Here is a 15,316-nt window from a genome sequence, read left to right as displayed (position 1 = left end):
TCTTTTATATTATTGGTATTAAGGATTTCATATATTGTTTATTATTGACTCAATTTCATTTTATACATTCACTTTCTCTAATTAGAGTGCTCTACACGATGCATATTTTAACTAGTCAATAAATATAACTAAATAAATGGTGCATTTGATGATAAACCGTGAGTTAAAGGATATTTGATGAAAAATGAAAGTTAGAAAATATTTCTAAAATATAAGTACTCCATTAATAATGATAAAAATTAGTACTAGTATATAGATAGTTTAAATTTCTAATTTGGGCTTTGCGTACTGGGCCTCTCCACTACACGAGCAATTAAAGCCCAATTATGATCAAATCACTTCTTAAACTTGTATTGCCCAACTTACTGAATTACACTTGACATTAATTAGTAGAAGTTGAAGCAAAAAACAATTTGAGATGAGAAAATATTTAGAGCATGCATGATGAGAAATTATCCATCATCGTGGTTAGACAAATTATATTAGGAGGCTAACTCAATTGCAGATTATTTGAGCCAAACAATCTAGTTCAAAATATTTGGAGCATACATGATGAGAAATTATCCATCGTGGTTAGATAGATTATATTATGAGGCTAACTCGATTGCAAATTATTTGCCAATCTGGTTGTCAAGATATGCATGAAAATCATAAATTGTGGTTTGAAATTTGTCCTTTAGTAATAAATCCAAATCATATAGTACTCTATTTGTCCCTAAAAAATATAAACTATTTCCTTTTGAGTCCATCCCTGATAAATATGAACCTTCTAATTTTGAAAGCTCTTTAATTATTTTTTCTTTCTATCTCTATCTCACTTTGTCAAATATATGCATTAAAATCTGTGCCGAACCAATTTTCATACTTTTCAAGGATAGAGAGAGTAAATTCGATCTGGTTAGACTATAAATCTCGTAAAACTACACCCTTTCTTGTAATAATAAATACTCACCCCGTCCCCCACATTTTGTAACAGTTTAACTAGGCACAAGTTTTAAGAATTATAATGGAAAGTGAGTTAAAAAAGTTGGTAGGACGTAGGTCTTACTTTAAAAGTATTAGTTTTATAATAAAATATGAGTGAGAATAAGTTAGTGGAATATGAGGTCCACCACAAAAAATGGTAAAAAGTGAAATGTGACAAATTTTATTAGACGGACGAAAATGAAAAAACGTGACAAAAATTTCAGGGACGGAGTGACTAAATTTGGTACACCCTCCGTCCCAACTTCGTTAAGTCGTATTCCATTTTGGGATGTCCCAACTAAGTTGAGTCATTTCATTTTTTGACAAAAAACAAAATATCAAATCATCTCTCATTTATTCTATAGCCTACTTTTACTCTCTTTTTATCTTACTTTATTCTTCTTTCCTATTTTTCACCGCAATTTCTTAATCTCTATGCCCAAAAATTGCGACTCAACTTAGTTGCGACGAACAGACTATTAAGAGTAGTAAATTAGATCAATAGTAAAATACACGATCCACGTCGGATACAAAGTATTGGCTCAATCAAAATAATTTCTCTCCAAAATGGCAATTTTTTAAAAAGTAGGAAAAAAAACAAAAATTTCCATTCTCTCTTTCTCCCTAACATAGTTGCATGTCGTAAAGCGCTGCTGACAGTGAAATGTCGGAGCCATTTCAATTCAAGAACCGGCAACGGCGTCGGCGCATCCATCACAATTCCCCTCCTCCTGAAACTTCCTCGTACGCATCAATCAACAATCCACAACACAGCTAGTGCGCTTCTGATTAAACAAAGGCAAAACCCCATAAAGCAAAAACACCCACACTAAGCAAAAGCAGAGCTTTTTCTTTTCCATCACACTCCAAAACAAACACTTCCACTCTCCCTTCACCTTACCCCACATTCTTTCCTTCCTCCCTCAGGAATCAAAAAAGCAGCGCCACAAAAGAATGAATTTTTCCCACTCCTCTTTTTCTCTTTTATATATACACTCGCAAAAGATTCAATTTTTACCATCTCCCTTCGTTGAAAAATCATGGCGAGTTCCAGTGGGACAAAGGGCGAGCTCAGCCCGAGCTTGCCTTACAGGAGGGGGGCCTCGAGGGGCCCCACCATGGTGGACCGCGCCGACGACAGCGCAGCCGTGGACAGCGAGCTCGTGCCGTCGTCGCTGGCCTCCATCGCCCCCATCCTCCGCGTGGCTAATGAAGTTGAGAAGGAGAATCCCCGGGTTGCTTACTTGTGTGAGTAGTCTTTTCTTGCTAATTTGATTGTGATTCTGTGGAATATTATGTCTTTTTTAATGAGTGCATATATTAGAGAATATGCCATGATTTGGAAATTTCAATCATCTACTTATTTGTTGAAGTGGTGTTGCTACTGATTATGTTGTTGGTTTTGGGTGAAATGGACAGTAATGATTAGGATTCTGTGGAATATTTTGGCTTTTTTTTGTTGCTAACAGCATTGATTCCTTAGATTCAGGCGGCCAATGTGGCCCACCCCAGCTCCCCTCAAAGTTTCATGACTGCATATATAAAAGAATATGCCATAATTTATAAATTTCAACCATTATGTTGGAGATTCCAGCCTTTTGTGAGTGTGTGAAGTGTTAAGGAATAGGGAATCTGAAGTGCATCGGCTCTTTTAAGTCCCCGGTCCCTCCGGGGGACCAAGAATGGGAGGAGACCTTTGGTTTATGAAGGAACAATTTTACTTGTTATCCATTTCCCTTTCTTGACTTTTGATGGCCACGTAGTCACCTTGTCACGTGGAGGATCGGTTGCTTATACCTTGATTGCTGATCAAGTTTCTAGTGATGTGGTGTTCTTGGTTGATTCTCTAGTCAAAGAAGAGTGTGGGTTTTAGTATGGGTGTCTAGTTTGTGGTTATAAAGGTGTTGTTTTTAGTAATATTCTGTTTCATTATATATCTCTACTGTTTGGTCGAATCTCTACTGTCCTTTTAAGGAGTTGCATTCCATCTAAAAGCCTCTGGTATGAATGTATGAAGCTAGCTATCTTTCATTTTGTGTGCTGTTCCGCCATTTTTTGGACTAAATCAAGTTCTCCGATTTTAACACTGCATCTAGCTATTGCTTTTACGCGTTTATATCATGCATCGCTGTTTCCTACTTTGACTTCTACTTATTGGTTTCTTGTAACTATGGATCAGGCCGTTTCCATGCATTTGAGAAAGCACACCGGATGGACCCAACCTCAAGTGGGAGGGGCATTCGGCAGTTCAAGACGTATTTGCTGCACAGACTTGAAAAGGTAGGCCTGATGATGTTGGTTTTGGTTTTATTAGATATCAACCCATCTCTCTTTTTACTGGGCACTTTCTACTTTTCTGTATGTGTTTGATACCGTCGTTATTCAACAGATTCTTGTTGCATTTCTGATCATTTTGTTATCTGCTTATTTGTTCATCATTGGATACTGTACGGTTGCAGGAAGATGAAGAGACGAAACCCATACTTGCCTCGAATGATCCCAGAGAAATCCAGAGATTTTATCAGATCTTCTACGAGAAAAACATCCGAGAGGGCCAATATACCAAAAAACCGTAAGCCTCATCTGAAGCTAATCATATACCAAAATAACGTTGGCACATTGTGAATACACACGTTTCGACCTTAATATCGTATTAACTACCTCTACAGGGAAGAGATGGCTAAGATGTATCAAATTGCTACTGTGTTGCATGATGTCCTTATTACTGTTGTACCTCCGGAGAAAGTTGACAATAAGGTTTGGCTTCTGTTGGTTTTGAGTAATTCGGGTCTAATAATTACTCATATTACTCAACTCAAGATGTTAAATGCAGACTCAAAGATATGCCAAAGATGTCGAGGAGAAAAAGGAACAGTACAAGCATTACAACATTCTGCCGTTGTACGCTGTTGGCGTGAAACCAGCAATCATGGAACTCCCCGAGGTTTATTTTATGAAGATTCACATCATTTATGAAACCTTATTATCGAAAGATAAATATGAATTTAAATGACAATTCTTGTTGTATCTGCTAATCAGATAAAAGCAGCACTTAGTGCTATCCAAAGTGTAGATGATCTTCCCATGTTCCAAATGCCTGACGGCGAGGAGAGAAGAGTAGTTGATATTCTCGAATGGCTTTCTTTACGCTTTGGTTTCCAGGTACAGTGGAATGCTCGTTTATCCTTCCAAATGGCTTTCGTTACGTTTTGACTGTTAACTCGCGAGATAGCTGAGATAAGCTGACTTGAGTTTGTTTGGTCTCATGTCGGTGTTGAAGAAAGGGAATGTAGCGAATCAGCGGGAGCACTTGATATTGCTTCTTGCTAATATGGATGTACGGAATAAGAGCCTTCAGGACTATGAACTCGTAAGCGTTTGTTTATTTCTCATTTGCGCGCCTCTTCTTTGTAGCGAACTGCTTCTTATTATCATGCATTTTTCTGTCGAACGGTACTGCAGTTGGATGGCAATACAGTCGAAAAACTGATGGAAAAGGTATTCAAGAATTATCAATCATGGTGTAAATACTTGCACACCGCATCTAATCTGGAGTAAGTTCACTGATTTACATGGCTACGTTATCGCCTAATGCCTTAACAAAGCAACGATTTTAATTTTATCGTTCTTCTTGCAGGTGTCCGTGGGGCGACAGGAGGCAACAGTCACAGCTTCTTTACATTGGACTCTATCTCCTTATCTGGGGTGAAGCTTCAAACCTTCGATTTATGCCAGAATGCCTTTGCTATATTTTTCACCGGGTATGCCTCCATATGCTGTCGGCCCGATGAATCGATAAATCCTTTTGGGATTAGCTGTACATGAATATGAGTTGAAAATAGTGACTCTTTTGTATTTACCGAATCACAGATGGCCCATGACATGTATGGAACTCTATTTAACAATGCTCAGCCTGAAATCGGGGCTACATCTCAGACAGTAGCACCGCAAGGCGAGGAGTCGTTTCTGAGGGATGTCGTGACACCTATATATGAGGTTATGCAAAAGGTAAAGATCTTTCTCTCTATGCTACTTAGCTTATTTCTTTAGTTTTGGTTTGAAACTTTTATCTCTATTCTTGAAGGAAGCTAGGAGAAACAAAAATGGGAAATCAAGCCACTCGGAGTGGAGGAACTATGACGATCTTAACGAATATTTCTGGTTACTTTACTGTCTATTTAGTCGAACTAAACGTGATATCTATGTTATTTGATTCTTGACTTCCTTTTCCCTTTGTTCTTAGGACTGACAAGTGTTTTAAGTTGGGGTGGCCTTGGGATCGGAAAGCTGATTTCTTCGTGCATTCCGATGTAATAAAGCCAGTAAACAAGGTATGCACTGTGTATCATCGTACAAGGCTCAAGTTCGGTTTTTAAAACATGGCATTTTCTCATGTACACAGGAAAATAACAAGGCCGTAGGAAAGAGAAAACCAAAGACAAATTTTGTTGAACTGCGTACGTTTTGGCACCTTTACCGGAGTTTTGACAGAATGTGGATCTTCTTCATATTGGCCCTCCAGGTAATTCAAATTGCTTCTGCTACTTAACTGTTATGGCTTCTTATTAGTCATGATGCGTATGAGAAATTTTCGATACGTGTTCTTATCAGGCTATGATTATCATTGCATGGCATCAACGTATATCCTCAAATGCTCTGTTTGACGATAACGTACTCCAAAGTGTCTCGAGCATCTTCGTCACAGCAGCTATTTTAAATTTTCTACAAGGTAACTTTTTACCCCCTATCCGTCGTGTATGTTTGTGCAGGGCTTTCTCTCATCCTTTCTTGTCTCGAATGCTATTTCCGTTGTAAAATGATTCATAACATGTCTCTGATCTTTTCTCCAGCTATCTTGGATATCGTCCTCAGCTTTAATGCCTGGAGGACCCTGAAATACACTCAGACATTCCGCTACCTTCTGAAACTCGCATTTGCTGCATTTTGGCTCGTAGTCATGCCAATAGCATATTCAAGATCTGTTCAAAACCCAAGAGGGATTATAAGATTCTTCAACACTTTGGGAGGAAATTGGCAGACGCAGTCTCTCTACTACTATTGCGTTGCGATATATTTGGTGCCCAATATACTCTCGGCCATACTATTTTTACTACCTTGTTTGCGGAGATCTATGGAGCGTTCAAACTGGCGCATCATTAGCATCCTAATGTGGTGGTCTCAGGCAAGTAATTAACACTCCTCTTCGTTATAGACAATATCTTGTACGTTTTGAACTAACGGCCCTCCTCATATTCCAGCCAAAGTTGTATGTCGGAAGAGGAATGCACGAAGACATGCTATCCCTTTTAAAGTAAGATAATCGCCTTTTCTCGTTGTACTATCTGTCTTTGGTTTTTGTATTGTTATTTTATGTATGACTTCAAGGACATGCACCTATTAAGAATAACGTGTTCGAAGACTTCTTAGATTAAATCGAGATTGCACCTAACCTTGATGAAAACCTTCTTTTTGCTAGATACACACTCTATTGGGTTACACTGATAATAAGCAAGCTTGCATTCAGCTATTATTTTGAGGTAAGTTGCTTCTATAAATGGGAAGTTATGTTAAAGTTGCTCTTCGAATAATTTTCGTCTTCTCCTAGAGATATGCATTTTCTTGTCTTCACTACCTTTTCATGTTGAATTAGATATTGCCATTGATTCAACCAACATGGATTATCATGAACCTCAAAGTCAGTAGCTATGACTGGCATGAGTTTTTCCCAAACGGTAATAGCATTTCGTTACAAGATATATTCTGTTTTGTGTTGCTTTTGAGGCCCTGGCCTAACTAATCTAGCACGAACCGATGCAGTTACTCACAATTCTGCTGTCGTTATTGCAATATGGGCCCCGGTCGTTCTGGTATGTGATGAGAAACTCTAATCAATGCAATACTTTCTGATAAAAATGGCTTCGACGTTTGAAAATTTTTCTTTGCATACAGGTCTACTTCATGGATACACAAATATGGTATGCGATCTTTGCTACTATCATTGGTGGGATTTATGGAGCCTTCAGTCATCTTGGAGAGGTCAGAGATATTTCAGCTATTTTGTTTGATAAAATAGGAAGCGTATGCTCCAAATTTTAACTCCATGTTTCCAATTGTAGATAAGAACTCTTGGTATGTTAAGGGCAAGATTCGAATCTGTTCCCTCAGCTTTCAGCAGACGCCTCGTTCCATATTCCAAAGACGAAAGCAGACAACACCAGCAGGTATGTAGGTATCTTTGGTCGCTCGGTGCTCCAATGTAAATACATTGTAATAAATTATCGAGAAACTGCTATGGCACAGGATGACACGTTGGAGAGAATAAACATCGCAAAGTTCTCTCAGATGTGGAATGAGTTCATTTTATCCATGAGAAATGAAGATTTAATAAGCCACAGGTATAGTAATGCTTTAGTTTTAACGTGACTTCAACTACGTGGAGTCATCGGAGAAGAAGCTTCTATCTCTATTCTGTCATAAAGACGTTTTAACACGATTCATGAAAAATTCCATAATCAATTTCCAGGGAGAGAAACCTGCTGCTTGTGCCATATTCATCGAGTGATGTATCTGTCGTCCAGTGGCCTCCTTTCTTGCTCGCTAGCAAGGTAAGAATATGTCTAATTTATACTCCACGTCTTAACTTTTAACGCACTTTTAGCACGACTCATTGTCTTACTATTGATAGATTCCAATAGCATTGGACATGGCTAAAGATTTCAAGGAACGGGAAGATGCTGACCTCATCAGGAAAATCAAGAACGACGATTTCATGTATTTTGCAATAATCGAATGCTATGAGTCGTTGAGGGACTTGCTTCTCGCTCTTCTGCAAGATAAAGGGGATAAGAAGTAAGTCTATTATCAGTTTTGCTTGTTTCATTTCGATCCTTCTAACACAAGTTGCTTGTATTGTTTGTTCACCACTCTAGAATCATATTGCAAATTTGTCAAGAAGTCGAAAACAGCCTCCAACAGAAAAGATTCTTGAAGAAATTCAAGATGAGTGGACTACCAATGTTGAGTGATAAGTTGGATAAATTTCTAAACCTACTAGTAAGTTACACCACTAATTTTCAAGTTTTATTTTATATTTTGTTGAAGCAATATCGATATTGCATGTCTCTTGCTAATGCTATATACTGTTTTATTTTTTGAATCGGAAGATGGAAGACCACGAGGATGATGATATAGAGTTATATCGGTCTCAGATCATCAACAAACTCCAAGATATTGTAGAGATCATCATTCAAGATGTCATGGAGAATGGGCACGAGTATGTCTATCCGAAAATTCCCACTATCCGCTAACATACTAGTTATTTTCAAAAGTTTGATAGTTATCGAAATTTTTTGCGTAGAGTGCTGGCATTCCATCAAGATGAAAGGAAAGAACAGAAGTTCGAAAGGGTAAACATCGACCTCTTGCAAAGTGGGCCCTGGATGGAGAAGGTATTGGTGGTTTCGAAGATTAATTCTCTCCTGTGCTTTTCGCTCCCATCTTTAATTGTTTCACATTCTGTTAAACAGGTTGTCAGGCTTCATTTACTGTTGACTGTGAAAGAATCAGCAATCAATGTGCCAATGAATTTGGAAGCTCGTAGGCGGACTACTTTCTTTGCGAACTCTTTATTTATGATCATGCCAAACGCGCCTAAAGTTCGCAACATGCTCTCTTTCAGGTCAGTTATCAAATGGCTGATTACTCGTCTTTTCAAGTTTCTCTCGTTTCACATTTCACTACATTTTCTTACATGTTGCTAAATGTTACCGTGTTTGTTCAGTGTTTTGACTCCTTATTACAAAGAGTCCGTCCTTTATTCAACCGACGAGCTCAACAAAGAAAACGAGGATGGTATTACAACCCTGTTTTATCTTCAGAAAATATATCCCGGTGAGTATTAAGTTTATCGTTTTCGTATAATATCTGAGATGGTTCACTAAACTCTTCTATTCTTCTTAACCATTGTGAAGATGAGTGGAAAAACTACGAGGAGCGAATCATGGATCCTAAATTCGATGCTGCCAATAAAGACCGTTTAGAGTTGGATCGTCAGTGGGTGTCTTACAGGGGCCAAACACTCGCCCGTACAGGTCAGAAATTTATAAATGCTAGTATTTCTGAACATTGTTTTATGTCTATATTAATTTTTTTGTTTCTCTTTTCGGGGGTCGTTGAATCACCAGTGAGAGGAATGATGTATTACCGCGAGACTTTGGAGCTTCAGTGTTTTCTGGATTTTGCTGATGATAATGGTTGGTTGAGACTTTCTATAGTTAAGTTTTCTAGTATGTTGCTTTTAGTGATAAATATTTTCATATTCTTGGCAGCCATATTTGGTGGATACCGGGCAATCGATGTAAAGCACAGGGACTACCGAATCCTCAAGGAAAAAGCAGAAGCTCTAGCCGACATGAAGTTCACTTACGTTGTATCTTGTCAGGTTTACGGGAACCAGAAAAAATCTAGTGATGCACATGACAGGAGCTGTTATGTCAATATTTTGAATCTTATGTTGGTGTAAGTTGAAGACTTAAACTCGTTTGCAATTGAGTGTCCGCGTCTATTTGAGTATGATCTGTTGACAGTATTTCGAAATTTCAAGGTATCCATCGCTACGGATTGCTTATATAGATGAGAGAGAGGAGACTATTGGCGGGATGACGAAAAAGGTTTACTATTCCGTTCTGGTCAAGGGAGGCGAGAAGCTGGATGAGGTATACGATTAACCTTAACACCGGTCATACCTATATGTCATCTGGTCTAATAGTCATGCATTGCGATTCCAGGAAATTTATCGTATCAAGCTTCCCGGTCCCCCTACAGAAATTGGCGAAGGCAAGCCGGAGAATCAAAATCATGCTATCATTTTTACTCGGGGGGAAGCCTTGCAAACCATAGACATGAATCAGGTCTGTAATCTCTCTCCCTTTCCTCTTTTCGGATTTACCTACATGAGCGAGTAAGTATCTGATTATGTTTCAACAGGACAACTACTTCGAAGAGGCTTTCAAAATGCGCAATGTTTTGGAGGAGCTTTTGACGACTCATCATGGAGATCGAACACCAACGATATTAGGACTAAGGGAGCACATTTTCACAGGAAGGTCTGTATTTGCATTTTGAGGACTAAAGCAAAATACTGTACATATAACAGTATATGAATATGCTTACATTTTCCTTTGATCAGTGTTTCTTCACTAGCTTGGTTCATGTCCAATCAAGAAACCAGTTTCGTGACGATCGGTCAAAGAGTTTTGGCGAACCCCCTAAGGTAAATCTGCAGCTGCGTATTCGTTAGTCTTCGAATCATATTTTGGTTGAACATGTCGTGCAATTTGCTAACCATTGCTTTTTCCTTGTTATTTTGTAGGGTAAGGTTTCATTACGGACATCCTGATATTTTCGATAGAATCTTCCACTTGACAAGAGGAGGCATAAGCAAAGCTTCGAAAACGATAAACTTGAGTGAAGACATATTCTCTGGTACTATCAACTCGACGCTCATCTGTGAATATGTTACAATTTCTAATGTTTGATCGAGCTACCAATTTCAGGCTACAATTCGACACTTAGAAGGGGATACGTCACGCATCACGAATATATTCAAGTAGGCAAGGGACGAGACGTTGGCATGAATCAGATATCTCTTTTCGAGGCGAAGGTTGCAAATGGCAACGGGGAGCAGACTCTTAGTCGAGATGTCTATCGGCTTGGACATCAGTTTGATTTCTACCGTATGCTGTCGTTCTACTTCACCACAATTGGCTTTTACTTCAGTAGCATGGTATACGAGTTCAATTATTTGTCGAATGATACACATCGTGCATTAAGGCTTCTCTCGCTCTGATACCAAAGGCTGTTTCGTAATTTCTTTCAGGTTACCGTGCTTACAGTCTATGTTTTCTTATACGGAAGATTATACATGGCGTTGAGTGGATTGGAAAGGCGTATATTGAGGGATCCGTCCGTTCATCAGAGCAAAGCGCTTGAAGAGGCTTTGGCTTCACAGTCTTTCTTTCAGCTAGGCTTGTTGCTCATTCTACCCATGGTGATGGAAATAGGCCTCGAACGAGGTTTTCGCAACGCTATTGGTGATTTTATCGTCATGCAGCTCCAGCTAGCGTCCGTGTTCTTCACGTTTCAGCTTGGAACGAAAGCACATTATTTTGGCAGAACGCTTTTACACGGAGGCTCCAAGTACCGAGCCACAGGCCGTGGTTTTGTCGTCTTTCACGCCAAATTTGCCGATAACTACAGGTTGTATTCGCGTAGCCACTTTGTGAAAGGGCTGGAGCTTTTCATATTGTTGATCCTTTATGAGGTCTACGGGCACGCTTCCAGCAGCTCGTCGCTGTACCTCTTCATCACGTTTTCAATGTGGTTCCTCGTGGCGTCCTGGCTGTTTGCTCCGTTCGTATTCAATCCGTCTGGTTTTGAGTGGCAAAAGACGGTAGATGACTGGACGGATTGGAAGAGGTGGATGGGGAACCGTGGTGGCATTGGGATCGCGCCTGATAAAAGTTGGGAATCGTGGTGGAACGAAGAGCAGGAACACTTGAAGTACACGAACCTACGTGGTAAACTGCTTGAGATTCTCCTCTCGTTTCGATTCTTCATCTACCAATATGGGATTGTCTATCACCTCAAGATATCACAGGGCAACGACGACTTCCTGGTAAGAACATCGCTCTGTTCACGATATTTCGTTTCATGGATTTTTCTACATTTGCTCATCGTTCCATTCGGTTTTGTGTAGGTTTATGGACTGTCTTGGTTTGTTATGGCAACTGTGCTTCTGGTACTAAAGGTATGCTTCGTTACTTGATTCGTTGCCTTAAATCGATACGTTCTGTTTATGCTAAGATAGTTGTCGTCCGTTTTGGAACAGATGGTGTCAATGGGGAGGCGAAAATTTGGAACCGATTTTCAGCTGATGTTCAGGATTTTGAAAGCACTTCTGTTCCTCGGATTCGTGTCAGTGATGACCGTTTTATTCGTGGTGTGTGGCCTAGTCGTGGGCGATATTTTTGCTGCCATTTTGGCCTTCATGCCCACCGGATGGGCCCTTGTTCTGGTAAGCACGCTCTACGCGTGTTTCCTCTTGCCCCGGAGCTTGTGTTTCGAAGTTATGCATATTTGTGATGAGGTTTTGCATTGTATATCTCATGTATGAGCCATGGTTGTGCAGATTGCTCAAGCATGCAGGCCGTGTTTGAAACGAATCGGGGCGTGGGACTCGGTGAGGGAGTTGGCTCGGGCGTTTGAAGCAGTGATGGGGATGGTGATCTTCATGCCCATCGTGGTGCTGTCGTGGTTCCCCTTCGTGTCCGAGTTCCAGACGCGTCTCCTCTTCAACCAAGCCTTCAGCCGAGGCCTCCAGATTTCGATGATATTGGCAGGGAAGAAAGACAAGGCGGCCTTCACTTGATCATCGTTATCGTTAGGGATGTCAATCGGGCTAGCTCATCGGGTTTCGGGTCTGCCCTCGTTGGGTTTCCATGTTTCTGCCTAGGGCAACACATTCTTGTGTTGATTATTTTCTGTATGGGAAAATCTTGTAGATGTTAGTTATCTATAATCAAGTTGTAGCACTCTTACTTAGGTGAAATATACATATACAAGTTTGTACATTCTTCACTTAATTAGATCGTATAAATTATACTATCTCTGCGCCCAAAATTTTGACACAGTTTATCATTTCGGTCCGTCCTTGAAAATTTGACACACTTCACTTTTACCATTTTTTGTAGTGGACCCCATATTCTACTAACTCATTCCTAAAAACATTTTATTATGAAACTAATACTTTAAAAGTAGGACCCACATCCTATCAACTTTTTCAATTCACTTTCTATTACATTTCTTAAAACCCGTACCGGGTCAAAATGTGTCAAAATTTGAGGGACGGAGGTAGTAAACTATAATGAAGATGTTTTATCTATTTGATTTTGATGAATTGTATTTTGTGGCTGCTTTTTGTTTATATCTTGTCTTATTTTTGTTTAGTGTCTCCAACTTTGAGCGTTTAAAAATGTCTCAAACTCATGTTTTCTTTTACCATAATAGCAAACGATATTCAAAAAATAATCACATTTGTGGATGACAGTTTTAACGTGATATTGGTAAAGTAAAAGATACTATAGAAAAAAAAAGATAAAATAAAAGAGGGAAAAAGAAAAGTAAATGTGAGTGATGAAAAAGTAAGAGAGATAAGAAGAAAAAGTAGATAAAGTATGAGAAATTTTCATTTTCGAAATGAGACTACTATGCACGCTCTAAAATGACCAAATGAGATTGTTTTTTTTGGACGGAGTGAGTATATAGTACTAGTATATTATTCATGTAGTAATCAAATTGACATAAATATATTTTAGTAAAATGTTGCTTTCAAATAAATGAAACGCCGAATTATATGGAATAATGGTATGTGAAAGCGGCTATATTAATAATAGAAAGACAGCCAACGCCAAAATTCAAGATTTGGATACTGTATTTATATACCTAATTGAAAAGACTAATATTATAATTTAATTATTTGTCTTTGTTAGGTAGAAAAATTTTCCTCCTCTTTATCATTATCATGTTCATTATCTTCATATAATATTACTATTATTCCTGATGGCTATTTCACATTTCACACCTAATGATCAGCATCAAAATATCTATCTATTCTTTTTTATTACTCCCTCAGTCCTACAAAAGATGTTACACTTGTAATATGACACGAAATTTTAGAAGGTTTTGTTTTATATGTTAAATGAAGAGAGAAAATATAATTTTTATATTCATATGAGAGAGAATTTTTTCCAAAAAGGAAAATATGACATCTTTTATGGGACGGATGAAGTACTTATATAATTCCCAAACCATAAAAGAATGAGTCACATATAAAAAAATACTAATAATAAAGTTAACAAACTAAGACATATAGTTACATACAATTATAAAGTGAACAAACTGTACATGATTGATGCTAATAATTACATGTCATATTATAAGCTCTCTAATTTCTCAAGATAAAAGCCCTATTAAATTCATAATTTTTTTCTCAATATAAAACTGTGAAAATTTTCTGTCTCATCTTAACAAACAAACGCACACATCCATGTGGATGTGTGTGTGAAAATGGACAATGTAGTGAATAGTTTTATCAGCGTGCCTTAGATGTTGGTCTACCTCACACCATACAAATCAAATAAACTATTTTTGTGATATTTTGTAATTTTCCCACAACCTCAGCTTCAAGAATTAACCTTCATGTCCACCACGTTTACAAACTCCAAATTTTGCATCTCTACAAAACTACATCAATTAGAGACTTTAAAAACTTTAATTAGTAAACAACATCAATTAGCGGAATATAAGTCGTTTAAAAACCTTATATTTTAAAAGACTTTTACGCAAAAAAGTCGTTTAAATAGCATAATAATTTCACGAAGAATGTTTGATTTTGTAAAACTTTATACTAATTCACAATTAGGGTTCATGATGAATTCAATGCTGCATTTATTTTTACCATTAAAATCGTCAAATTTTGATATTTTGTGTGAATCGTCATGCACAATCTTTTATCAACACCTCAAAACATAAGGAAAAATACCGTTTCAAAATTCCAAACTCAAAATATGCAATTTTTTACCATTAAAACCGTTAATTTTTGATATTTTGCGTGAATCGGCATGCAAAAACTTCTATCAACACCTCAAAACATAACAAAAAATACCGTTTCAAAATTCCAAACTCAAAATATACACCATACAGACCCTACCAAAACAAATTTCTTCGCCCAAGATTGATCACTAGCTAGGTTTAATTAGCACTCCCTTCCATCAATATAGCTACAAATATTAGCATATCATCAATATAGCCATAAATAAACATCATTTTCGGCATCTCAATTACTTGCTAGGGATGATCTCTACTTTTTTTTCCCAAATAAAATAAAATAAAATAAAATACAGCTAGTCCATATATATCATCACCACCTTGTATCCTCCGTTACTAAGCAAAGTAGCCTAAAATTCCCAAATCCAAACAACCTAATTTTTCATCAATCTCCAAAATCATCTCCAAAATCAAGAAAATGGGGAAGAAATCAAAGCAATCATCATCTCCATCAACAAAGCAAGAGAAAAAGCAACAAAGCAACAACACCTTGATGAAGATGTTGAAGCCCAAAGTGTTCATCACGGACTCATCCAACTTCAAGAGCCTCGTCCAACAACTCACCGGAAACGAGGCCTCCTCGTCTCCGCCTCCGAGGATCAACTCCTCCGCCTCTCCTCCTCCGGTCCATGCATACCGGGACGTGTCGTTTGACTCGTCTTGCTTCAGCACGCCGCTGGAGGGG

At 38.2% G+C, this 15,316-nt stretch overlaps 1 protein-coding gene across 1 annotated transcript; it reads left to right on the top strand.

Moving 5' to 3' along the window:
* Nucleotides 1–1,933: 1,933 nt before the first annotated feature.
* On the top strand, nt 1,934–12,596 carry LOC125194017 (callose synthase 7-like). Its single transcript, XM_048092009.1, has 42 exons — nt 1,934–2,214; nt 3,146–3,246; nt 3,426–3,538; nt 3,636–3,723; nt 3,800–3,910; nt 4,006–4,128; nt 4,247–4,336; nt 4,429–4,520; nt 4,604–4,727; nt 4,837–4,974; nt 5,051–5,127; nt 5,210–5,297; nt 5,369–5,488; nt 5,578–5,695; nt 5,817–6,148; nt 6,225–6,277; nt 6,443–6,503; nt 6,617–6,698; nt 6,784–6,833; nt 6,916–7,002; nt 7,083–7,187; nt 7,267–7,361; nt 7,490–7,571; nt 7,652–7,815; nt 7,896–8,019; nt 8,130–8,239; nt 8,324–8,414; nt 8,493–8,644; nt 8,747–8,856; nt 8,937–9,056; nt 9,150–9,218; nt 9,294–9,483; nt 9,569–9,680; nt 9,753–9,875; nt 9,952–10,070; nt 10,154–10,237; nt 10,337–10,449; nt 10,521–10,750; nt 10,844–11,641; nt 11,723–11,773; nt 11,855–12,040; nt 12,155–12,596. Exons 1-42 carry the CDS (start codon nt 2,007–2,009, stop codon nt 12,392–12,394), a joined length of 5,724 nt encoding a protein of 1,907 aa, XP_047947966.1. The 5' UTR covers nt 1,934–2,006; the 3' UTR covers nt 12,395–12,596.
* Nucleotides 12,597–15,316: the final 2,720 nt, after the last annotated feature.

This window comes from Salvia hispanica, chromosome 6, assembly GCF_023119035.1.
Source record: "Salvia hispanica cultivar TCC Black 2014 chromosome 6, UniMelb_Shisp_WGS_1.0, whole genome shotgun sequence".
In the NCBI taxonomy this organism is placed as follows: domain Eukaryota; kingdom Viridiplantae; phylum Streptophyta; class Magnoliopsida; order Lamiales; family Lamiaceae; genus Salvia; species Salvia hispanica.
Note: the sequence above shows the minus strand (reverse complement) of the source record. Positions and strands in the feature narration are given on the sequence as shown.

Bases quoted from the DNA above. Each gene is read 5' to 3' on its own strand.
- LOC125194017 (XM_048092009.1), top strand. From the start codon at position 2,007: ATGGCGAGTTCCAGTGGGACAAAGGGCGAGCTCAGCCCGAGCTTGCCT. The intron at 3,911-4,005 runs GTTTATTTTATG...TCTGCTAATCAG, and splicing joins CAATCATGGAACTCCCCGAG to ATAAAAGCAGCACTTAGTGC. The intron at 7,572-7,651 runs GTAAGAATATGT...TACTATTGATAG, and splicing joins CTTTCTTGCTCGCTAGCAAG to ATTCCAATAGCATTGGACAT.